The sequence below is a fragment of the Mustela putorius genome, unplaced genomic scaffold (genome assembly GCF_011764305.1).
Source record: "Mustela putorius furo isolate JIRA1106 unplaced genomic scaffold, ASM1176430v1.1 tig00003875_pilon_pilon_pilon, whole genome shotgun sequence".
NCBI classification, from domain to species: domain Eukaryota; kingdom Metazoa; phylum Chordata; class Mammalia; order Carnivora; family Mustelidae; genus Mustela; species Mustela putorius.
In genome coordinates this window covers 12,969,672-12,996,250 of record NW_025422026.1, presented here as the reverse complement: position 1 = coordinate 12,996,250, position 26,579 = coordinate 12,969,672, and the positions used below count along the sequence as shown (strand labels likewise).

Sequence of the window (26,579 nt, the reverse complement as noted above, 5' to 3'; positions counted from 1 at the left end):
TAAGTTTACCTGGGTGGAACCCTTACTCCAATCCCTTCTGAGTGAGGACAAGCCCCTCCACTTGGGGTTTCTTATCATTTCCCTGACCTCTGAGTATGAACGTGCTCCAGGACCCAACCTCAGACTTCTCCTCTGTCTACACTGAGTCCTTGGTGACTGTCCCTCTTCTACCATCGATCTCCTGATGACTCCACATCTCCACCTCCAGTCCAGACCTGGATCTTGAAATTTCTTCCACTGCCTGCTTTCCAGATCTACCTAGATGAGTTAAACCCAACAGGTTCAAAACCAAGCTCTTATTCTTCTCGAGTTATGCTGGTCTTGCAATAGCTCAAACAGGAAACTGTAGAGTCATTCTTGATTCATCTCTTTCTTTCACTGCCCATGTTTAATTCTTTGGTAGAAGCTGTGGATTCTATCTTCAAAATATATTATAAATCTGACCAATTCTCCACACTTCAGTTACTCCCACTGTGGTCCAAAACACCGTCTTCTATAGCCTGAGTTATTGTAATAGTCTCCTATCTGGTCTTCTGGATTCCATCTTTGCTCTGTTCTAGTTTTTTTTTTTTCCACTTAGCAGTTAAAGCAATCCGCTTAAGACAAAAGTCAGACCTTGTTATTTCTCTGCTCTAAGATCTCCAATGGCTCCCCACTTCACTCAATACAAAATTCAGTCTTACAAAATTTAACACTCAACTTCCTTCTCAATTCATCTCCTACCTCTTCACTCAGCTGTCTCTGCCTCCGCTCACCAGCGTCCTTAGTGTTTAACAGAGTACAGCAAGTGCGTGCCTCCCTTGGGGGGTTGCACTTGTTTCCTCTTCTTAAATGTACCCGACTTGTTCTCTGAATCCCCTCAAGGATCTGCCAATGTCTTCTTATCAGAGTAATCTCCCCTAACTGCACACACAGCCAGCACCAGCATCATCACAATCAACATAATTTCTGTCCCTCTCTACTTTTGACTTCTTATCAACAGCTGACATATTATATATTTATTTATTTACTGTCTGTTCTCTCTCTTCTATTTGAATGCATGTGCTATAAAAATGGTATTTGTGGGGTTTTTTTTCTGATTTATTCTGTGTTCAGAAGAGGATTTGATACATAATACTCAGTACATAATTGTTGAATGAATGAATGAATGAATGAATGGAAATATCAGGTTATCTCAATCATAAGAGAGATTTCTCTCAAGCATTTTCTATAGTATTCCCTTATTTCATTCTCTGCACCTCTGGGTTGATTAGTAGATAAAATCATCATGTAAAATCAGTTTGAGCAAGGTTGAATCCTTAAGCTTCTATGTCACCTAGGACTCCAAATGTCACGGTGTACCATGCACATTTGCCTCCAGCCTTCTCCCCCATATTTTGGTCATGGTTCAGCAGTTGTGGCATCGTTAAGCTTTCTTTTCCCCTCCTCTGTCTCAGTTCCAGGAGGTCATCCTTGGCTTTGGGCCCCCTTCCTTGTGGGTGATGAAGGCAATGTAGGGAGAGGCAGCAGCTGCCCTGACTCACCCCTGCTTTCTCCATTCATACTGATCCAGTAACACATAGCCTGTGCAGTACAGGGCTGGCCAGGTCAGTCTCTGCCACCTTAGGACCTCATTTTTTTTTTAGATTTTATTTTATTTATTTGACAGAGAGAGATCACAGTAGGCATAGAGGCAGGCAGAGAGAGAGGAAGGGAAGCAGGCCCCCTGCTGAGCAGAGAGCCCAATGCGGGACTCGATCCCAGGACCCTGAGATCATGACCTGAGCCGAAGGCAGTGGCCCAACCCACTGAGCCACCCAGGCGTCCCAGGACCTCATTTTTGTTCCTTGCGGCAGCTTGGCCATTTGCAAAATCAGAAATTGTAAAAGTACAAACAGGAAACAATATGCCATATTTTATGGATTTTAAGATGCCCCTCCCCTCCCATTTTCTTTCACATCTCCAGTGTCAGGAATTGTCTTATAGTTGGAGCTGAGCAGGTGGAAGTCCCTATAAAGTTACCACAGCTTGACCCTGTGCCATGTGGTTACTGCTCCTAGGGCACAACCAATCATCTACATCCCTTGGCATGCCAAGCCACAGGCCTTTTGAGGAAAGAAAATAAACTGGTTATTATATGAAAATCTCAGATAAGGAAAAAAAAAAGAAAAGGAAAAGAAAGAGAAACCCCACCAGCATCCAACCAAGCAGAACGGAGGGGTGGCAATTTGGATGACCTCAGAATACTTTTATAAGAAGTGCAGCATGCAAAACAATATTGAGAAAGGAGAACAAAGCTGGAGGTATCAGTTTCTTGGATTTCAAGATATATTACAAAGCTATAGTAATCAAAACAGTAGGATACTGGGAGAAAATATATGCATAAATCAATGGAAACAGGATAGAGAGCCCAGAAATAAATCCACAATTATATGGTCAATTAATCTTTGACAAAGGAGGCAAGAATATGCAACAGAAGAAAGTCTCCTAAAAAACAGTGTTGGGAAAACTGGAGAGCCATATGCAAAGGAATGAAACTATACCACATTCTTTTACCATACACATAAAGAAACTCAAAACAGATCAAAGATCTAAATGTGAGATCTGAGGTGTGCCTGCCTGACTCAGCCTGTACAGCATGCGACTCTTATTCTTGAGGCTGTGAGTTTAGGTCCCACATTCAGTGTAAAGCTTACTTAAAAAAAAAAAAGTTAAATGAATAGATGAGAGACCTGAAACCATAAAAGTCCTAAAAGACAATAAGCAGTAATCACTTGGAGATTGGTTTTAGCAACATCATTTGTGGATATGTCTGCTTAGGCAAGGGAAACAAGAACAAAAATAAATTATTAAGACTACAACAAAATAAAAAGCTTTTGCACAGTAAGGGAAACCTGCAACAAAATCAAAAGGGAACCTACAGAATGGGAGAAGATAGTGGTGAATGATAAATATAATAAAGGATTAATAACCAAAATATGTAAATAACACACACACACACACAAAACCCCCCAAAAACCCAAACCCCAACATATAATCCAATTGAAAAATGGGCAGAGGACTTAATAGACATTTTTCAAAAAAATACATACAGACATGCAATAGACATGTGAAAAGATGCTCAATATCACTCATCATCAGGAAAATAAAATCAAAACCACAGGGAGATCTATCACCTTATACTTGTCAGAATGGCTAGTATTAAAAAGAAGAAAGAACAAGTGTTGGCCAGGATGTGGAGAAAAAGGAACCTCTGTACATTTTTAGTGGGAATGTAAATTGGTGCAACAACTGTGGAAAACAGTATGGAGGTTCCTCAAAAAATTAAAAATAGATTAAAATTAAATAGATTAAAAATAGATTAAAATTAATCTATTAAAAAATTAAAAATCAGTAATTCTAGTACTTGATATTTACCCAAAGGAAATAAAAACACTTGATTCAAAAAGATATATGCCATCCTAGGTTTTCTGTAGCACTATTTATAGTAGCCAGGATATGGAAGCAGTCCAGGTGTTCATCAGTAGATGAATGGGTAAAGATATGGTGTATATAGATATATAATGGAATATTATCCAGCTATAAAAAAGAATTAGATCTTGCCATTTGTGACAACATGGCTGGATCTAGAGGGTATTAGGTTAAGAGAAATAAGTCAGACCGAGAAAGGCAAATACCATATGATTTCACTTCCTTTTTTTTTTCTTTTTAAGATTTTATTTATTTATTTGAAAGAGAAAGAAAGAGATCACAAGTAGGCAGAGAGACAGGCAGAGAGGCAGGTGAAGCAGGGTCCCCACCGAGCAGAAAGCCCGACTCGGGGCTCGATTCCAGGAACCTGGTATCATGACTTGAGCCAAAGGCAGAGGCTTTAACCCACTAAGCCCCCCAGGCGCCCCTGTAATATCACTTCTATATGGAATCTAAAAAAAGAAACAAGTGAACAGACCAAAAAAAACAAAAAACAAAACAAAAAAACAAACAAAAAAAACAAAAAAAACAAAAAACAAAAAAACCAGAAATAGACTCTTAAATACAAAGAACAAACTGGTGGTTATGGGAGGGAAGGTGGATGGGGGATGGGTGAAATAGGTGAAGGGGATTAAGAGGTACAAATTTCCTGTTATAAAATAAAGAAAATAATTTCCTGTTCTCATCTGGAGATGAAAAGTACAGCATTGGGAATACAGTCAATGATATTATAATAAGTTTATATGGTGATGTGATGATAAACTTACTGTGGTGATCACTGAGTAATGTATACAATTGTCAAATTACTATGTTGTACACCTGGAACTAATTTAACATTGAATGTCAGCTATATGTCTAATAATAATTTTTTAAGTGCAGCACAACAGAAGCTCTGGGTGGCTCAGAGGAACATATTGTGAGAAAAATCTGGGCACTGAAATCTCTCAGTTAGAAAGTAAATAAGAGTAGTGAGATTCTTTTTTTTTTTTTTAAATTTTATTTATTTATTTATTTATTTTTTAATTTTTTATTTTTTATAAACATATATTTTTATCCCCAGGGGTACAGGTCTGTGAATCACCAGGTTTACACACTTCACAGCACTCACCAAATCACATACCCTCCCCAATGTCCATAATCCCTCCCCCTTCTCCCAAACCCCCTCCCCCCGGCAACCCTCAGTTTGTTTTGTGAGATTAAGAGTCACTTATGGTTTGTCTCCCTCCCAATCCCATCTTGTTTCATTTATTCTTCTCATACCCACTTAAGCCTCCATGTTGCATCACCACTTCCTCATATCAGGGAGATCATAAGATAGTTGTCTTTCTCTGCTTGACTTATTTCGCTAAGCATGATACGCTCTAGTTCCATCCATGTTGTTGCAAATGGCAAGATTTCATTTCTTTTGATGGCTGCATAGTATTCCATTGTGTATATATACCACATCTTCTTGATCCATTCATCTGTTGATGGACATCTAGGTTCTTTCCATAGTTTGGCTATTGTGGACATTGCTGCTATAAACATTCGGGTGCATGTGTCCCTTTGGATCACTACATTTGTATCTTTAGGGTAAATACCCAATAGTGCAATTGCTGGGTCATAGGGCAGTTCTATTTTCAACATTTTGAGGAACCTCCATGCTGTTTTCCAGAGTGGCTGCACCAGCTTGCATTCCCACCAACAGTGTAGGAGGGTTCCCCTTTCTCCGCATCCTCGCCAGCATCTTTCATTTCCTGACTTGTTGATTTTAGCCATTCTGACTGGTGTGAGGTGATATCTCATTGTGGTTTTGATTTGTATTTCCCTGATGCCGAGTGATATGGAGCACTTTTTCATGTGTCTGTTCGCCATCTGGATGTCTTCTTTGCAGAAATGTCTGTTCATGTCTTCTGCCCATTTCTTGATTGGATTATTTGTTCTTTGGGTGTTGAGTTTGCTAAGTTCTTTATAGATTCTGGACACTAGTCCTTTATCTGATATGTCGTTTGCAAATATCTTCTCCCATTCTGTCAGTTGTCTTTTGATTTTGTTAACTGTTTCCTTTGCTGTGCAAAAGCTTTTGATCTTGATGAAATCCCAGTAGTTCATTTTTTCCCTTGCTTCCCTTGCCTTTTGCGTTGTTCCTAGGAAGATGTTGCTGCTGCGGCAGAGGTCGAAGAGGTTGCTGCCCGTGTTCTCCTCAAGGATTTTGATGGATTCCTTTCGTACATTGAGGTCCTTCATCCATTTTGAGTCTATTTTTGTGTGTGGTGTAAGGAAATGGTCCAATTTCATTTTTTCTGCATGTGGCTGTCCAATTTTCCCAGCACCATTTATTGAAAAGGCTGTCTTTTTTTTCCATTGGACATTCTTTCCTGCTTTGTCGAAGATTAGTTGACCATAGAGTTGAGGGTCTATTTCTGGGCTCTCTATTCTGTTCCATTGATCTATGGGTCTGTTTTTTTGTGCCAGTACCATGCTGTCTTGATGATGACAGCTTTGTAATAGAGCTTGAAGTCCGGAATTGTGATGCCACCAAACGTTGGCTTTCTTTTTCAATATCCCTTTGGCTATTCGAGGTCTTTTCTGGTTCCATATAAATTTTAGAATTATTTGTTCCATTTCTTTGAAAAAGATGGATGGTACTTTGATAGGAATTGCATTAAATGTGTAGATTGCTTTAGGTAGCATAGACATTTTCACAATATTTATTCTTCCAATCCAGGAGCATGGAACATTTTTCCATTTCTTTGTGTCTTCCTCAATTTCTTTCATGAGTACTTTATAGTTTTCTGAGTATAGATTCTGTGTCTCTTTGGTTAGGTTTATTCCTAGGTATCTTATGGTTTTGGATGCAATTGTAAATGGGATTGACTCCTTAATATCTCTTTCTTCTGTCTTGCTGTTGGTGTAGAGAAATGCAACTGATTTCTGTGCATTGATTTTATATCCTGACACTTTACTGAATTCCTGTATAAGTTCTAGCAGTTTTGGAGTGGAGTCTTTTGGGTTTTCCACATATAGTATCATATCATCTGCGAAGAGTGATAATTTGACTTCTTCTTTGCCGATTTGGATGCCTTTAATTTCCTTTTGTTGTCTGATTGCTGAGGCTAGGACCTCTAGTACGATGTTGAATAGCAGTGGTGATAATGGACATCCCTGCCGTGTTTCCTGACCTTAGCGGAAAAGCTTTCAGTTTTTCTCCATTGAGAATGATATTTGTGGTGGGTTTTTTCATAGATGGCTTTGATGATATTGAGGTATGTGCCCTCTATCCCTACACTTTGAAGAGTTTTGATCAGGAAGGGATGTTGTACTTTGTCAAATGCTTTTTCAGCATCTATTGAGAGTATCATATGGTTCTTGTTCTTTCTTTTATTGATGTGTTGTATCACATTGACTGATTTGCGGATGTTGAACCAACCTTGCAGCCCTGGAATAAATCCCACTTGGTCGTGGTGAATAATCTTTTTAATGTACTGTTGAATCCTATTGGCTAGTATTTTGTTGAGTATTTTCGCATCTGTGTTCATCAAGGATATCGGTCTATAGCTCTCTTTTTTGGTGGGATCCTTGTCTGGTTTTGGGATCAAGGTGATGCTGGCCTCATAAAATGAGTTTGGAAGTTTTCCTTCCATTTCTATTTTTTGGAACAGTTTCAGGAGAATAGGAATTAGTTCTTCTTTAAATGTTTGGTAGAATTCCCCCGGGAAGCCGTCTGGCCCTGGGCTTTTGTTTGTTTGGAGATTTTTAATGACTGTTTCAATCTCCTTACTGGTTATGGGTCTGTTCAGGCTTTCTATTTCTTCCTGGTTCAGTTGTGGTAGTTTATATGTTTCTAGGAATGCATCCATTTCTTCCAGATTGTCGAATTTATTGCCGTAGAGTTGCTCATAGTATGTTCTTATAATAGTTTGTATTTCTTTGGTGTTAGTTGTGATTTCTCCTCTTTCATTCATGATTTTATTTATTTGGGTCCTTTCTCTTTTCTTTTTGATAAGTCGGGCCAGGGGTTTATCAATTTTATTAATTCTTTCAAAGAACCAGCTCCTACTTTCGTTGATTTGTTCTATTGTTTTTTTGGTTTCTATTTCATTGATTTCTGCTCTGGTCTTTATGATTTCTCTTCTCCTGCTGGGCTTAGGGTTTCTTTCTTGTTCTTTCTCCAGCTCCTTTAGGTGTAGGGTTAGGTTGTGTACCTGAGACCTTTCTTGTTTCTTGAGAAAGGCTTGTACCGCTATATATTTTCCTCTCAGGACTGCCTTTGTTGTGTCCCACAGATTTTGAACCGTTGTATTTTCATTATCATTTGTTTCCATGATTTTTTTCAATTCTTCTTTAATTTCCCGGTTGACCCATTCATTCTTTATAAGGATGCTGTTTAGTCTCCATGTATTTGGGTTCTTTTTAAACTTCCTTTTGTGGTTGAGTTCTAGCTTTAGAGCATTGTGGTCTGAAAATATGCAGGGAATGATCCCAATCTTTTGATACCGGTTGAGTCCTGATTTAGGACCGAGGATGTGATCTATTCTGGAGAATGTTCCATGTGCACTAGAGAAGAATGTGTATTCTGTTGCTTTGGGATGAAATATTCTGAATATATCTGTGATGTCCATCTGGTCCAGTGTGTCGTTTAAGGCCTTTATTTCCTTGCTGATCTTTTGCTTGGATGACCTGTCCATTTCAGTGAGGGGAGTGTTAAAGTCCCCTACTATTATTGTATTATGGTTGATGTGTTTCTTTGATTTTGTTATTAATTGGTTTATATAGTTGGCTGCTCCCACATTGGGGGCATAGATATTTAAAATTGTTAAATCTTCTTGTTGGACAGACCCTTTGAGTATGATATAGTGTCCTTCCTCATCTCTTATTATAGTCTTAGGCTTAAAATCTAATTGATCTGATATAAGGATTGCCACTCCTGCTTTCTTCTGATGTCCATTAGCATGGTAAATTCTTTTCCACCCCCTCACTTTAAATCTGGAGGTGTCTTCGGGCTTAAAATGTGTTTCTTGGAGGCAACATATAGATGGGTTTTGTTTTTTATCCATTCTGATACCCTGTGTCTTTTGACAGGGGCATTTAGCCCATTCACATTCAGGGTAACTATTGAGAGATATGAATTTAGTGCCATTGTATTGCCTGTAAGGTGACTGTTACTGTATATGGTCTCTGTTCCTTTCTGATCTACCACTTGTAGGCTCTCTCTTTGCTTAGAGGACCCCTTTCAATATTTCCTGTAGAGCTGGTTTGGTATTTGCAAATTCTTTCAGTTGTTGTTTGTCCTGGAAGCTTTTAATCTCTCCTTCTATTTTCAATGATAGCCTAGCTGGATATAGTATTCTTGGCTGCATGTTTTTCTCGTTTAGTGCTCTGAAAATATCATGCCAGCTCTTTCTGGCCTGCCAGGTCTCTGTGGATAAGTCAGCTGCCAATCTAATATTTTTACCATTGTATGTTACAGACTTCTTTTCCCGGGCTGCTTTCAGGATTTTCTCTTTGTCATTGAGACTTGTAAATTTTACTATTAGGTGACGGGCTGTGGGCCTATTCTTATTGATTTTGAGGGGCATTCTCTGAACCTCCTGAATTTTGATGCTCGTTCCCTTTGCCATATTGGGGAAATTCTCCCCAATAATTCTCTCCAGTATACCTTCTGCTCCCCTCTCACTTTCTTCTTCTTCTGGAATCCCAATTATTCTAATGTTGTTTCGTCTTATGGTGTCACTTATCTCTCGAATTCTCCCCTCGTGGTCCAGTAGCTGTTTGTCCCTCTTTTGCTCAGCTTCTTTATTCTCTGTCATTTGGTCTTCTATATCACTAATTCTTTCTTCTGCCTCATTTATCCTAGCAGTTAGAGCTTCCATTTTTGATTGCACCTCATTAATAGCTTTTTTGATTTCACCTTGGTTAGATTAGATTTTAGTTCTTTTATTTCTCCAGAAAGGGCTTTTATATCTCTCGAGAGGGTTTCTCTAATATCTTCCATGCCTTTTTCGAGCCCGGCTAGAACCTTGAGAATTGTCATTCTGAACTCTAGATCTGACATATTACCGATGTCTGTATTGATTAGGTCCCTAGCCTTCGGTACTGCCTCTTGTTCTTTTTTTTGTGTTGAATTTTTACGTCTTGTCATTTTGTCCAGATAAGAGTAAATGAAGGGGGAAGTAAAATACTAAAAGGGTGGCAACAACCCCAGGAAAATATGCTTTAACCAAATTAGAAGAGATCCAAAATCGTGAGTGGGGAGAAAGGGGATAAAAAGAGGTTCAGAAAGGAAGAAAGAAAAAAAAACAAAAGAAAAAAAAAAAGAAAAAAAAAAAAAAAAAGAAAAGAAAAGAATTTTTAAAAAAAGAAAACACCTAAGAAAAATGTAAAAAAATATATATATATATTAGATAAACTAGTAAAAAATCGTTAAAAAAGAAAAAGGTAACAGTTAAAAAAAAAAATGTACCCGAAGGCGAGAAAAAAAAAAATGAAAAAGAAAAAATTAAATTAACTGCAAGACTAAAAAAAATCACAGGAAAAAAGCCATGAGTTCCGTGCTTGGCTTTCTCCTCCTCTGGAATTCTGCTGCTCTCCTTGGTATTGAAACCGCACTCCTTGGTAGGTGAACTTGGTCTCGGCTGGATTTCTTGTTGATCTTCTGGGGGAGGGGCCTGTTGTAGTGATTCTCAAGTGTCTTTGCCCCAGGCGGAATTACACCGCCCTTACCCGGGGCTGGGGTGAGTAATCCGCTCGGGTTTGCTTTCAGGAGCTTTTGTTCCCTGAGCGCTTTCCGTAGAGTTCCAGAGGACGGGAATACAAATGGCGGCCTCCTGGTCTCCGGCCCGGAGGAGCCGAGAGCCCAGGGCCCCACTCCTCAGTGCGCCCTCAGAGAACAGTGCCCAGTTACTCCCGTCTGCCTGACCTCCGGCCGCGCTCCGAGCTCACCGAGCCTGCGACAGGTTCAAGGTAACACGGAGCTGCGAGCTTACTGTCAGCTCTGCCTCTGTAGCCGGCTTTCCCGTTCCAATACCCGCAAGCTCTGCGACACTCAGACACCCCCGATCCTTCTGTGACCCTGCGGGACCTGAGGCCACGCTGGCCCCGCGTGGGCTTCGCCCCGGTTTAGCCTCTGGAGCGATGTCCCTCAGCGGAACAGACTTTTAAAAATCCTGATTTTGTGCGCGGTTGCTCCGCCGCTTGCCGGGAGCCGGCCCCTCCCCCCGGGGTCTATCTTCCCGTCGCTTTGGATTCACTTCTCCGCCGGTCCTACCTTTCAGAAAGTGGTTGTTTTTCTGTTTCCAGAATTGCTGTTCTTCTTCTCTTCGATCTGCCGATGGATTTTCAGGTGTTTGCAATCTTTAGATAAGCTATCTAGCTGATCTCCGGCTAGCTGAAGCAGTCTCAGCTTGCTTGCTACTTCTCCGCCATCTTCGAGTAGTGAGATTCTTAATGTGAGGTTTGGAAAAACGTTAACCAACAATTTTAACTTTTATTTTTATGTATGGATTAAGGCCATACGTGATAAAAATCTGTTTAAATACTTACCAAAGAGCTTTTTGAATACATTTAAATTAAAGCATTAATGAAAAGGAAACATTGTATCATAGTTTGAATGGTAGCATTTTTTGTTTCTTATTAAACTATACCAGGAAAGGAGGCCAAGACTCTATGAAATATGGCTATTATCCCAAGTTTCACAAGAGCATGAACCTCTCTGGCTTAACAAAGCCTAAGGAATCTACTACAGAAATGGATTGTTCTTACTACCCTGGAGCCTTTTGTGCAGACTATGAACCAAAAGCTCAATATTAATCTTAAAATTAATTATATTACAAAGTTGTATTATTTGGAAGATGTGTTTAAATGACTCAAAGTTAAAAGATCTCAGTATAATGCTGGTTCTATAATTATCCTCCCAGACAACATTACTTGTAAAGCTTAATGATGTAGAACCATAATCATAGCATCGAGTAGGAGGTTGCCAAGCAGATGGGAAAGTTTTTTGGTTTTTGTTTTCCAGTTGTTTTCTTCCCTTTCCTCCCCTCCTTTCACAAGGAGAATCAGCCACCTGTTTTTAAAGGCTGAAGTATTTTTACTGTTCTTGGTTGGAAACATTTGTTTAAACAAAGTAGCACTTGGTTGCTAAACCCTTGATTCTAAATGGACATAGCCATCTCATTTTTGTTGGGCCAGGGTTTGGATAACAATTTGATTTCCCAGTCTGTTTCTTTTGTGACCATATAATCCTCTCCCAGTGTTGCAGGCTCTGTGAGCTACAAGCACTTGAGAGCTCATAAGCACAAAGACTCTAAGGTTTCTTTGGGATTAGCACCATACAAATGCAGATTTGGGACAATGGAAGACTGTGTCCATCCTTGTAACTGTTACTGCTCTACTTCCTGCTTCCTCTGGGTAGCAAAGCAAGCCACTGTTTTAAAAATACACACTCACTTTAGCTGCTGACGTTTTCATTGGCTGCCTGGAGAAGAGAAGGAGTTCTTGCCTATGTATTTCAGTGTTTTGATCCCTTTCAATTATTTTTTAAAATATATATCATTAAATTTTACAGGAGTATTACAGAATTCCTAATTGCAGAATTTGAACTTGAGCTACGCAGTCTTACTTTTCGTCTTCAATCTATGTGTCATTGACCTTTTTAAGTCTGATTACCTGTATGAACTCTCTTCAGAATCTTTCCCTGGTTAACACAGTATAGAGAAGTGCTGGAAACCAGTTCTTTTCTGTGACACAATTCTTCCAACGGAGTTGAAATGCTTTGCAAACAATTTCACGTATATCAGCCAATTCATATACAAAGCAATGTCATGTGAATCCTTTCCTTTTTATATATCATCTTTCAGTGATGATCAGGAATTCATGCTGGTATAGAGACTCTGGTTTGGGAGGAGGAAACAGGGGCTTGCGAGGGGAGGGCGAGAGCAGAAGCTGCTCACCTGCTGTTAGAACTGACCATAGCTGGTGGTCCCAACATCTTCACCCTTTATGCATCTGCATCCTTTATGCATGAAATAGCAATATGCCTTTCCCTTTCGTGTAATCCTTATTTAGTTAATACCCAGTAGGTTTTGCAAGCCCTTCACATCTCTGTGGATTTATTTTATTTCAGAGTGCAAGTGACTTTATGGCCCAATTACCATCATTGTGACTTATTGCATTATTGTGGGAGGGAGAGAGGAGCAAGAAACGCCTGATCATGTGTATCATCATCAACGGAATGAGTGCCACGCACTCCTGGCCAAGGCAGAGGGATGGATAAAACCTTTCTGATCTATTGTTTATCAGAACACTGAAGCCTGGGTGATTGTGCCGTATTTTAACAGACAAGTGTGTCAAATGTATGGGTGAAGATGTTGCAATGGTGGTGTTAGAGTAATTAATATTTGGAAGGTAATGAATATTTTGAGTTTAAAGATGTCAAAGGTCAAAGACGGGAGGAATGACTAAGATCGGATGTTAACCCCCTCAAATTACAGGGGTATTGAAGCGAGACTGAGTCACCACCTGACCCCAGGAATGAACCGGCGAGGCGGGCTTCTTATTAGAGCAAGGCTCCCGGAAGCCAGATAGCCCCTGTGCTTGCAAGAGCTCAAAGTACAGCCAGCTGTGGAGCACAGAAGCAGCAGCAGCCGCAGCAACCACGGGAATCATGACCCTCGGGCCCGGCGCCTACCTGGAATTTACGCAGCACCTGGTTCAGAACCACCGGGGCGGACAGCTCCCCGCCGCTGCCGGCGCCGACTCCCCTTGCCGCCGCCACTCTCCTAGCCCCGCTCGGCCGAGGGGCGTGGGGCGTGCCTCGCGCCGGCCCCGCCCCACCCTGCTCCCCATTGGCCGGCGGGCCGGAGGAGCGAGGAGGCGGGGTCGGTCTCTGGCGGCTCGCGCCCGGGAAGGTCGGCCAGGGAGCGCGGGGTGCCGCGGGAGGGCGCGCGGGGACGCAGCGGGCGCCGAGGAGACACAGCGGCTGCTGTAGTGGCTACAGGAGCGGCGGCGGTAGCGGCGGCGACTGGGCCCGGCCGCAGCCCCTGCCTCCCGCCCGCGCGCCCTGCGTCCCGCCGCGGCCTGCAGCCTGCGGCGCCCGAGCTCCGAGGGCGCTTCCTCGGGCGCTGGGCCCGAGGCAGCCAAGACGGCGGGCCGGCCGGGCGCGGGGAGGCGGGCGCTGTGCTGCGGACTGCGCTGGTGGGGGGCGGCGGGCCTTGGCGCGGGCCCGGGCCCGGCGCGTGCGGCTGGGAGGCGCTGTGGGGGGCGGGCGCGCGGGCGGCGGCCGGGGCCTTGGCCGAGGTCGGCGGGGGCGCGCGGAGGAGGGCGCCGGCGCTGTTCTAGGCGGCCGGCGCGCGCTACGAGAGCCTGCACATCTGGGACGACGTGTTTGGCGAGTCTGGCCCGGACAGCGGCGGGAACCCCTTCTACAGCACGTCCGCCGCCTCGCGCTCCTCCTCGGCCGCCTCCTCGGACGACGAACTCGAGCGCCCCGGTCCCCCGCCGCCTCCTGGCGCCCGCAGGAGTCCGACGAGGACGAGGCCAGCGCGGGTTAGAGTGCCACGCTGCGGGACCGCCCGCCCCCGCGCTTCGAGGACACTGGCGGTAAGGCGCGGCCCGCGGGGGCGGGGGCGGCCCGGGGAGGCGTGAGCTCAAGGCCGGGAGAACTCCAGACGCTCCGCGGGCCGGCTGCTCGAGTGAGGCTTTTCGCGTCAGCACACAGATGGGGCCGCGCGGCAGGGGGGATTTGAAGTGCCAGAATCAATCTGGTTGCGTGGTGGTGGTTGGTGGGGGCCGCTCCGACTTCCCCGCCGATGGAGAGGATGAGGCGGAGGCCCAGGCGGCACCCTGCCGCTGGCAAGGACCCAGGGGGGGCCTTCCCTCCCTTGCTGGGAGTGTCCAACCCAGTCACACCTGTGGGGTTGCTCATTAGGGGTGCGTTTGAGTTAGGTTCCTAAAGCCCGATGCAGCTTGTGTGTGTGTGTGTGTGTGTGTGTGTGTGTGTCTGTGTCTGTGTCTGTGTGTGTGTGTTGCGGGTGGGGGGTGCGTAAATCGTTTTGTGTGGATGGCCCCAGAGCAGCCTTACCGAGGTGCCAGGGGTGGGGCAGCCAGCCTTTGGAGGGAGGCCCAGTGCAAGCCGGGACGTCTTCACTGGCTCTTGTTTTCTCCAGTGAATCTGACCAACTTTGTCCATGCCTTTCAGGATCACTTGCTCAGAGCAGAGAAGAGTGAGAGGACAAGTTAGCAGCGTTAAGCTGTCTGCTCTCACTCCGGAAGGCATTTGTGTGTTCTGCTTACCGACACGGTCATGGTCAAGCCCCTGATATCTGGAGGTCGCAGGCCTGCTGGCAGTTGTGGCTGCTTGAAGTCCTCCTTTACTGCCTTCATTTTGGGAAGGTAATTCTGAAACGTCTCTGCTTAGCCTGCAGAAGCTCTGCGGTCTCTGCCCTCTGGGAGAGGTGGAGACCAGCCAGCAGTCCCACCTGTCCCCTGATGCTCTCTGTTCCTTGCTCAACAGCCTACTGCGGCAGGCCCTTGTTTCTGCACACCATTTTCGTGTGTGGAAGAGTGTGCAACCAGTGTTGTGGAGGACCAGGGAGTGGCCATACTGGACCCAATGCCGCTCTCCCTGTGGCTCTCCATGATTGTTGTTCAACCATAGGAGGGCAGGCCAAAGGGAACCCTAGCTGGTGCCTGGGCTTGGATCTGGACCTTGTGCCACAGCCTGCTGGTAGGCTGATTGGGTTGGCTGTACTCTCTCAGCAGGGAGTGGTCTCCAGACCTCCCACAGCAGGCTGCAGTGTGGACACCCTGAGCTACAGCTTGGGCTCGTAGTGTCCGAGTCAACTGTGCCGTGTTTTGGAATGGGTGAATTTAACATATTCTCATTTAGGCTTCAGTTCAGAGTTTGGGAATTTTCAAAGTCACATCACCCTGCATAATCCTTTTAAACTCCATACATTTCCCAGAATGTCATAAGGGTTTCCAGCCCCAGATGGCTGTTTTCCATTCAATTAGCTCTTTAAGAATTGTACGTACCCAGAGCTCTGGTTTGGCAGACTTGATGCTGTGAGTGCTGTGATCCAGTTTTTGATCTTGGCACATGAGAGACATGTCCTCTTGTTTCCCTCCCTCTCCGGGGAAAATAGGGGAATCGTGTTAGCTTAAGCCTGGTTATGACTAAGAGCCATGAGTGTTGGTGTGAGAAGGATGAACGCACCTAAATACATTTTCAAGCAATATTATGTTTCTCAGTAACCTATACTTGGGAGAAATTCTGCATCAGAGCAATTTAATCTAGCCCCTGTGGCACTTAAATGGTCATGAAGTTCAGGATCATTTGTCATTTAGCATCAAGTTCAAATTCTGCTTCCTTTAGATGTGCACTGAGCTCACACCTGGACCCGAGAATCACAGGCAGACAGGCGCTTTGACCAAAGACATTTAGTGGTTATTGGATGGTATTTATACCCAATTTTGTTTTCCAGTTTTTTGTGGAAGCTTGCTTTTAAAATCCAGCCCTAATGAAGAATTTCCTTTTCTTCTTGAAACAGTCTTTCCCTGTGGGAAATTCAGGGTGGTGGCGGAAGGGTGAGGTGGATGGTTTATTAAGCATGAGTTCAGATGGCCTGGAACAATGGGATATGATTTATGGGGCCTGGAAATAGATGCCGGGCAGAGAAAACCCTTGTGCCCCACGGTGGGGGGAGAGAGATGGACGGGTTTGTTAAGAGTGAGAGCTGCACCCTGGCCACTCTGAGAGCAGAGAGGCTCAGGCTCTGAGGTTTATTAAAGTGTCAAATACAACCCCACTTTCAAGGAAGGCAGCTTGGGCCTGTCTTCCACCTTTGTTCCCTGGTTCACTGACAGACGTCAGCGGGCCAGTGGGGTAGGAAAGTGTGGCAAACAGGACGGTGGCATTTGGATCTATGATCAACCCTCGAATAGGAAAATCCGTAGCAGAAATGGCTGTTGGTGCTAGAAGCAGATGAGGAAAGCAAAGGACTTAGGGAACCGGTTTCCTGCCTGCCTTCTGCTGCAAAAGCGTGTGTGTGTGTGTGTGTGTGTGTGTGTGTGTAGATAAGTGAATGTGTATGTATGCATAGGTGTCTTACGCATAAATATGTATTGCTTGTGCTGGCTTGGGCTGGTTGGGGATTTGGGTTTTGGTTTTAAATTAGAAATTGCAGGTGCTGTCTGGGAGCCCCGCTGATGCCCTAGAGTCCCTGCGCCGGAGAGAGGCATCGGCACTGGGCACCCCTGAGCTTGGATCTGCATCTGGAGAGCACACAGTAGGGAGGCACCTGGTGCCCAGCCGAGGGGAGGAGGGCAGGGAGGCAGAGGTGTTTCTGTGGTTCAGGTTGAGACTAGTCCACCTACGGCTCTTCTAGTCTTCCAGTCTTCCCAGAATCTTCCTTCTGTTCTGTCCATGCATTTAGCTTCCTGGATCAGGTGCTCCAGAAGTGCAGCCATCAGATAGGAGTGGAGGTACCCTCTCCCTCTCCCCCTTCCCTCTCCTCCCTGGGTTCTGGTTGTGCGTGGGAGGGCCCCAGAGCCCCCCACCCCACCCCAGGGTGCTTCCACACCCCATCCCGCTTCCCGGCAGCCCCTCGGTTCCTCATACTCTAATGTGAAGGACCTTTGGGTGGGACCTGGGTCAGGAGGGGAGAGAGGCCTCTGAGAGGCACCCAGTCCTTTTCTGAGATGGTGAAGAGGACACTGATAAGTCAATGAGATTCTGGTGTTTCAAAGCCACCCAAAACTGTCTATGGCAAAGTGATTAAAAATTGAATTATTTTGGGGCTTCCTGGGTGCCTCAGTTGGTTAAGCATCTGCCTTCAGTTCAGGTCATGGTCTCAGGGTCCTGGGATCGAGCCCAAAATCGGGCTTCCTGCTCAGTGGGAGAGTCTGCTTGTCCCTCTGCTTATGTGCTCTGTCTCAACAAATCACAATTTTTTTTTAATTTTAAAGACTTTTATTTATTATTTTGGATGGAACTGGAATGGGAGGACACCTGTTTCCTTCCTTAGGAAACTGTTACAAAAAGAAGATCATGGATTGGGACAGAGGATAATTTTCTAGGAAGAAAAAAGGTAAATAATTGTAATGGTCTAAAAGTGGTGACAGTCTTGCTTGTAGATGTTCCTCCTGCATTTTGGGAAGTTGGAGAATCCGTAATACCTTCAATTAAAGTTTTCCTGAGAATCCCCAGCTGACTTTGGGGGTGGGGGGCATTGTCCTTTGTGAAGATTCTGAGCTTCTGTGAGTGAGCAGACCTCCACTCCAGAGTGACATAAAAAGCAATCTGCACCTCCTTCCTGATTTGTCTGTAATGAAACTTGCTTTCCTCAGGTCCCAGCATTCGAGGCAGATAAATATGTTCCCTTTCGTTGGCTCTTACTCATACTTCAGGAAGATTTCCCATGTGCTTTCCTTGGCTGGCTGGGAAACTGGACCACAATTTATGGCATCTTAGGGGACAGGTGCATAGAATTCCAGTGGGATCCCGGAAAAGAACCTAATTGGAGATTAGAGACCATTGCGGTGTGAAGCTTTTCTTTGAGATCGAAAGAGGTGCATGTTATGCAAATATTAGCAAGTGTAAGTTCACACTGTCTATTGAAAATTTATAGACTCATTATGGTCAAGAAGGCTGGAAGATAAGTAGATTTTGGGAAAGATGCAGATAAATTCAGGGAGGTGGCAGATTACCCCAGGGAAAGTAGAATGGCCAAAGAGTATGGCCCAAACTTTTTAAAAAGATTTTATTCATTTATTTGACACACAGAGAGCCAGAAAGCACAAATGGGGGGAATGGCAGAGGGAGAAGGAGAAGCAGGCTCCCCGCTGAGCAGGGAGGCAAATGTGTGGGACTCAATCCCAGGACCCTGGGATCATGACCTGAGCTGAAGGCAGACACTTAAGCGACTGAGCCACCCAGGCGCCCCCTGGCTCCAACTTTCAAAGATGGTGTATGAGATACCTTTGGTGGAAAGGAATGAAGATCAGCAACTGTCCTTGATTCTGCTTCTCAGGAAGGCATTGTGATGTGGTGCCCAGGACTTTGGAGACAGACACACGCTTGGTGCCCTCCGGCTCTGCTGCTAAAGCAACACCTTCCAGAGGGCAGCTGCAGGCACCGGGTGGCATCACACAGGGTCAGACACAGGAGGCACTCAGCCATGTACCCCTTCCACCATCCTGCTGGGGTTAAAAAAATTACCTATATATTAAAAAAATGAACCAAAATAGTGGGAATGAATGAAAAATAAAAGTTTTCCTATGAAGTAGTGGTGGTTCTCTTGTAGTCCTTTTTTTTTCTCTCTCTTTTTTTTTCTTTCTTGGTTTGTTTTCTGGGGAAGGGGCTGCCACGTGGGTTTTCAGTAAATGATGTTCCCTGACTTAAGTCCTCCTACCCCCCTCAAGGGTAGGGCTCTGAGGAAACTTTTTTTTTTTTCAGGCTTTTGTTCTCTGGCAGTTTTTTGTTTGTTCACTTTTTTTTTTTCTCACTTTGACCGCTTTTGATGGTTTTTGTAGTTTTAGAGGAAAACAAACCACACCCTGATCTCCCTCTCAGAGAGAAGCCTCAGTCTGGCTGCAGAGCCCAAATAAGTTCCCCCTTGGCCGCTGGCAGAGCAGGTTCCAAGTCGCTGTCCCTGGGGATGGAGGATCTTTTGCTTGTACCCAAAACCACGGCAGCAGCAGCTTTGGGCACCTCCAGACCGCTAGAGAGGTTCCAAGCCGCAATCGCACACTGAGATTTTCCCGCTGGCCCTGGCTGGGAGTGCCTGGTCTTTCTGGGTCTAAGAGCGCCCAGCTTGCACGCACCAATTTCAGGGGAGGCAGAGGTTCGCGCGCGGGTCTCAGGCTCTGAGAACAGGGCACAGGTCTGAGAGCAGCAGGCTGGGCCTTTGCGCACCTCTCTGGGGGGAGTTTGGTGCAGGCTCTGAAACAAGGGCGTGTATCAAAGGGCACCTGCTGGGCCTTTATACCTCTCTCAGGGGAGTATCTCAGGCTCTATAGCAGGACTCTCGCATTCTGCCCCCTGGCATGGCTCCCATCCCCTCACAGGAAATGGACCCCACGCAGAAGGACCCCATGCATTCTCTGCACGCTGGCAGCTTAGGGACCAAGAGCTGGTTTCTCCACTGCACTCTCTCTGCCTCAGCGCCATGGGAGGCTGTCCTGGGACCGGGGACTTAAGCCCCTGTCCCTAGCTGCCCTGATTCCCACAATTTCCCCCGAGATCCTTTGCTCTTTTGGAGTGCTTTCAACCAGTCTTTGAGTTAATGCTGGTCCCCAGACGCAGGGCACTCTCGCTTTTATTGGGGTATTACTTTCCAACTGGTCGCCTCTGGTAGCTTCCTCCCCCTTTTGTTTATCTTCTGATATCAGTTCCCAGTTCCCACTCCGCTTTACCTGCCCACTGGCATCTTCTCCCCCTGTAAAGATCCAGATGTGTATAATTCTGTTCTCAGGCTGATTTCATGGGTGATTGGAGTTCATGGGTGATTGGTAGGTAATCAGCTCATTTTGGGGTATGAGTTGAAAAGATGCCTCCTCCTACTTCCGCGCCATTTTGTCCCCCCTCTTAACTTTTTTTTTTTTTAATTTTATTTGACAGCACAAGTAGAGGGAGAGGATGAACAAGAAGCAGTATCTGCACTGAGCAGGGAGCTAGATGCAGGGCTGGATCCCAGGACCCTGGACAGATGCTGCACTGAGGGAGCCACCCAGGCACCCTTAGACCTAGGATGCAGGTAGGAGAAGCAAGCCAGGGGTTCCTTGCCCCAACACTAATGACCATGGCTCAGACAAATCCATCTTCCACTGCAGGCTTCCATATACTCTGCGAAGGAGACATTCCCCTTCCTGTCCCTGAATGCTCTGCCAGTTCAAGGCAGATCCATGTTTCTGACGGTTCCTCTTTGGTCATTCTGCCAGGGACAGCCAAGAGGGCTCCAAGCCTTGTGTGGACCCCAGGCCTGGGGGTCCCAGCCCTGAACTCTTTCCTCTGCCCTTGATGACCCCAGAATAGATCAATTCAGCGACTGTCAATCCATGCCAGGTCAGGGAACAAACACAGCAGTACACAAGATCAACTCGCTTTGGCCCCAGGAGCCTGGATTCCCCAAGGAGGGCTTCACCTGGTCTCTGAAGGGGGTTCCGGGGGTTCCAAGATGGCCATGGGTGGAGCCCACCAGGTAGAGAGGCCCCTGGAGAGTGTCCACTGGGGCTGAGCAGACGGAAGATCCCCTCAGGCCTTCCCTAGAGGCTCCACTGTGCCCTGGGGAGAGACGAGGGCCGGCCACACCGCACCAGGGCCACAGCTTGGCCGCCCAGGAGTGGCAGCGGGCTTAGCCTGGAGCTCAAGCAGGGGCAGGGAGGCCGGGACTGGGCGGGGGATTGGGGTCCTGGAGTCAGCCGGGCAGAAGAGCGGCGGGAGCCGGCAGGGGGCACAGCCAGCCCCCTCACAGGACAGGACAGAACAGGAGGCTGGGCGAGGGCGCGCAGGCCTGCAGAGGCGTGCACCGCTGTTTGCCTCCCCCCACCCGCCGCAGCGCGCCCGCACCTGCCTGCCCCACCCACTGCCTTCTGTGGGCCCAGCGAACTCACTGCGCAAGTAGCACCTCCCGGGGAGGCAGGGGTTCTGGGCTGGCCCGGCAGGGCGCAGGGGATTGCATCGGAGCCCCGCTGATTCAGGTACTGAGGGGCTGGGGAGGGGTAGGGGCGCTAGGGAGAGAGGGAGGCTGGGGCCCTCCTGCCCGCTGCCACCTGCTGCTTCGTCCACGGGAGCGGGAGGGGGGCCTGGTGGACAGGTTCCTGGTGGCCTGGTGCTCCTACACCCCCCAGCCCTTGCCCCACAGCCCTCGCTCCACTTCTCGGTATCCAGGGAACCCGTGGGGCCCTACTGACATTAAGGGGCCCAGCACCACTGGGCTCGTCTGACCCCCGGAGAGACGCCTGTGCTGACAGGCTTCTTTTCCAGAACTTGATGGAAAATTTTGTCCCTCAGAATCGCCGGGCTCCCCAGCCCGAGAAGAGCTGGCTCTGCCCGTGTAGCCTGGGCCCCACTGGGCCCCCTCCACCTCAAGTGCCTTTTACCCAGGAGCCCCAGGATACCATTTCTTTCTGGCCCATGGACCCCTTCCCCCCACCCCCCCCCCACACCTCTACTTTGGGGCTGCGACCACCCTGGGATCACTTCCATCTCCGGCCCCCTACCCCACAGGTCCTTGTCCACCTCCAGGCCTGACCCCTGGCCCCTCTCACCTCTGGAGTCACTGAAACCCTTCCACTAGGGGGCCACTGGCATCTGTGATCCCAGACTCCCAGGACTCCCCTCCACCTTGGAGCTCCCTACCCTGTTTCCTCTAGGAACTGCTGTGCCTAGAGGGCAGAAACACTACATTCTCAAGCCAGCTGTCTTCGGGCCAGGGATTCAGATATCCTCAGGGACCCTCATTTCTGGGGCACATACTCCTCTCTGTGCAGGAGAGACCAGAGAGAGCAGGCTTGGGGATCCTTCCCTCCAGCTGGATGGAGGGGCAGAAGCTGGGGTGTGTGTGTGGGGGTGCTCACAGGTGGCCTCCCTGGGTAAGGAGCTTCCAGGAGGAAACTTCAGGGCGAGGCCATGATGTGGAAGCCTCAGGAAGCACTGGCTGCACAGACTCCAGGCTCCTGGCTTGAGCAGTGTGCATTCAGTGGCCAGAGCCCTACAGGGCCAACCCCGTCCAAACCCACCTTCACCCCCCACCCCACCCTGGCTGGCTTTATTGTCTTGAATTTGCACAGCACCCTTTTCTCCAGTATGAAATTGAAAGCTTTGCTTTGAAAAGTTTTGTGTCCAGGAGGCTCCTGGGCATCCACTTACTTTATTTCCGGAGGCTAGTTGAGGAGGGTGGAGTCTTTGAGACCTTAACAGCAGGTCTCCTGATCCTTCCTGACTTCCTTTTTTTTTTTAGATTTATTTATTTGAGAGAGAGAGATAAAGAGCACACCACAGAACACATGCAGGCACAGGTGAATGGGCCAGGTAAATGGACCTGTGACAAAACAAAGAGTCAGATGCTCAACCAGCTGCAACCACCACCTCCCGCCCCCCATTTATAGATGGGTTACATCTACACACTGTTAGGTGCTTTGCCTGGACCCAGCTAGTCTTACAGCAGTCTTAGGACACTGTCTCTTGCCCAGTGTCTCTGGTCAGTACCAACCCATGCCTCCAGTGTGGGAATGACTTCTTCCTGACTCCTTCTTAACTCCCTGTCCAGCCTGCATTGCCCACCCACCTCCAGGCTGTCCTAGTTGTATATATTGGATCCCTGTAGATTGTGGGCACCATTGGATCCTCACCTGTCATGGCTGGTGCAACAAATCAACCAGGAACATGAGGGTAAGAGGATGAAGAAAAGAACTCGAGAAGCAAAGAGATGTGCAGGAGGAACACTGAGGAGGATGTCCAACAGTGCTAAGTTTATTCAAAGCATTGAAGCCATATATATAGTGACATTACATCTGTGTCTAGTTAAGCAACCACGGTTCCTCATGACACCAAATGGCTGATGCCAGTACAAATACAGCAAACCTGAAAGTAATTTATGGGCTGTACTAAGGCAGCAAGGACCAGCAACCAAATTGTTAGCCCAACCGAATTGTTCTCATTTGTTTAGCAAGCGTGTGGGAAGTCATGTAGTCGAGCGTACAACACATAGCACAGACCCTTTCTCAGTGCTACTCAACTTTTCCCATCCTAAACCTTTTGTTAGGTTATTTGGACTTTAAAGGAGGCACAAGTCAGGGTCTGGTTTGGTTCTCGTCTCAAGCCTTATTGCGGCCTCCCACACTCACCGAAATGAGAACATGGCTCAGGGTTATGGAGTGAATATACCCTTTAGGAAACATTAAAGGATGTAGCATAACTGGTCCGGGGTCACCCAGCCTGTGAGAGGCATGGGTGAGATTCAGACTGCACTGGGTCCCACAGACATTTTCAGCTCACCTTAGTGTCCAACCTGGTCCCAGAAGGTTCCTGCTCAGGACTTTGCTTTGTGCTGAGCTGGGCTTGCTTCCTGCCTATGAAACCATTTTCACAGTGTGTCCCCAGCCCACCCTCTCACATTGAGCATCAGTGCTGCCTTGGCTGGCCTCTGTTGATCGTGCCGTTCCTCTCCATCCCTCTGTCACCCCTCGGGCCCACTGTCCTACTGCCCTCTGTCCAGTGGGCCAAGTTCTGAGTTTCATGCCTGCACTTCCTCTTAACTGTGCTCTGTTGAAATCCTCTCTAACAGGGAGGACCTGTTTATCAGAGCAGCTTGATTTGGAATCCGTCTCCCCTGGGGGTCAGAGCTTCTGACCATCATGTCCCCAGCCTCAGCACTTGGGATGCCTGCCCAGCCTATTCTGGGTGCTCGTGGAGCTCTGGGATCTTGGAGAAGATTTGCCATGAAAATAAGCATTTATACATAATACGGAAGAGAAGATTTGAGGAAAACGAGTGGGTGTCATCTGGTAATGTTTGTGTTAGGATGGTTCTGAAATTTCTGGGCCCTGAGTTACCAAGAATCCTAGGTTGCCCAGCTGGAAGGACCTCAGATAGATCAGCTGGGCTCCTCACCTCATTTGACAGATGGGAAGTTGAGGCCCAGAGCTTAGTGCCACAGAGTAGGAGTGAGGAGAGATGTTAGTGACAGGAAGAAACCATAGGGTAAGCACAAAGTGGCTGAGCCTGGGCTTTTTTTATGCAAATGAGTTGCTAAAACAGTGGGCCAGAGGCTGCTGACCCTATCTAGTGCCCAGCAAGAAGTAACACCAGCCCACATCTTCTGAGGTTTAACTCCTGCCAGGAATGATTCTCAATGTTTTATTTGTGGGCACCTGGGTGGCTCAGTTGTTCAGCTGAGGTTATTCTCCCAGGGTGCTGGGATCTAATCCTCACCAGGCTTCCTGCTCAGTGGGTAGCCTGATTCTCCCTTTCACACTCCTCGTGTGTGTGTTCCCTCTCACCCTGTCTCTCTCTCTCTGTCAAATAAATAATAAAATCTTAAAACAACAACAAAATCAAAATGCTTTATTTGCCTTAGGAGATAGGGTCTGTTATGGCTACCATTTTAATGCATGGAAATATGGGGCACAGGGGAGCTAAAGGAGTCCAAGGTCACACAGCTTGCAAGTGGAGGAGCCAAGATTTGAACCCTGGGCAGCCTGCCTCCAGAACCTGCATTATTTTTTCCCCTTGTGTATGTCATTTTAAAAAACCTTTCCTTGAATTCTTTTTTTTTTAATTTTTTTAAATTATTATTTTTTTTATTTGACAGACGGAGATCACAAGCTGACAGAGAGGCAGGCAGAGAGAGAGAGAGGGAATCAGGCTCCCGGCTGAGCAGAGAGCCCGATGTGGGGCTCAATTCCAGAACCCTGGGATCACGACCTGAGCCGAAGGCAGAGGCTTTAACCCACTGAGCCACCCAGGTGCCCCCGTTCCCTGAATTCTAACACAGATGTGTAAACATTGTTAAGCATGTAGTTTATTGATCATCACAAAGCTTAGGTTCTGAAGCATTGCAGCAAGCTGGGGTGGGCTTTGATGTCAGACCTGGTTGGAATCCAGTTTCTGGTGCTGCATGACCTTAGGTGACTTACTCAGCCTCAGTTTCTGCACTGAGTTTGGCAGCCTTGTGATGAGTAGAGCGTGTGACAGTGCCTAGCGTGTTTGGTGCCTGGCGAGTGTTTAATAATGGTTTTCTCTTCTTTTTTTTTTAATTTTTTATTTTTATAAACATATATTTTTATTCCCAGGGGTACAGGTCTGTGAATCACCAGGTTTACACACTTCACAGCACTCACCAAAGCACATACCCTCCCCAATGTCCATAATCCCACCCCCTTCTCCCAAACCCGCTCCCCCCAGCAACCCTCAGTTTGTTTTGTGAGATTAAGAGTCACTTATGGTTTGTTTCCCTCCCAATCCCATCTTGTTTCATTTATTCTTCTCGTACCCACTTAAGCCCCCATGTTACATCACCACTTCCTCATATCAGGGAGATCATATGATAGTTGTCTTTCTCTGCTTAACTTATTTCGCTAAGCATGATACGCTCTAGTTCCATCCATGTTGTCACAAATGGTAAGATTTCATTTCTTTTGATGGCTGCATAGTATTCCATTGTGTATATATACCACATCTTCTTGATCCATTCATCTGTTGATGGACATCTAGGTTCTTTCCATAGTTTGGCTATTGTGGACATTGCTGCTATAAACACTCAGGTGCACGTGCCCCTTTGGATCACTACCTTTGTATCTTTAGGGTAAATACCCAATAGTGCAATTGCTGGGTCATAGGGCAGTTCTATTTTCAACATTTTGAGGAACCTCCATGCTGTTTTCCAGAGTGGCTGCACCAGCTTGCATTCCCACCAACAGTGTAGGAGGGTTCCCCTTTCTCCGCATCCTCGCCAGCATCTTTCATTTCCTGACTTGTTGATTTTAGCCATTCTGACTGGTGTGAGGTGATATCTCATTGTGGTTTTGATTTGTATTTCCCTGATGCCGAGTGATATGGAGCACTTTTTCATGTGTCTGTTGGCCACCTGGATGTCCTCTTTGCAGAAATGTCTGTTCATGTCCTCTGCCCATTTCTTGATTGGATTATTTGTTCTTTGGTGTTGAGTTTGCTAAGTTCTTTATAGATTCTGGACACTAGTCCTTTATCTGATATGTCGTTTGCAAATATCTTCTCCCATTCTGTCAGTTCTCTTTTGATTTTGTTAACTGTTTCCTTTGCTGTGCAAAAGCTTTTGATCTTGATGAAATCCCAGTAGTTCATTTTTGGCCTTGCTATCCTTGCCTTTGGCATTGTTCCTAGGAAGATGTTGCTGTGGCTGAGGTCGAAGAGGTTGCTGCCTGTGTTCTCCTCAAGGATTTTGATGGATTCCTTTCGCACATTGAGGTCCTTCATCCATTTTGAGTCTGTTTTTGTGTGTGGTGTAAGGAAATGGTCCAATTTCATTTTTCTGCATGTGGCTGTCCAATTTTCCCAGCACCATTTATTGAAGAGGCTGTCTTTTTTCCATTGGACATTCTTTCCTGCTTTGTCGAAGATTAGTTGACCATAGAGTTGAGAGTCTATTTCTGGGCTCTCTATTCTGTTCCAT

The 26,579-nt window shown here is 46.5% G+C and overlaps 1 protein-coding gene across 1 annotated transcript in view; it reads left to right on the top strand.

Moving 5' to 3' along the window:
- LOC123388113 (translation initiation factor IF-2-like) overlaps positions 1-26,579 on the top strand; it is a 49,142-nt gene that overhangs the window by 5,402 nt on the left and 17,161 nt on the right. The window contains exon 4 of the mRNA XM_045067222.1: positions 13,133-14,028. Within this exon, the coding sequence (XP_044923157.1) occupies positions 13,133-13,979 (847 nt within the window). The 3' untranslated portion in view covers positions 13,980-14,028. The remainder of the gene's footprint in view (positions 1-13,132; positions 14,029-26,579) is intronic.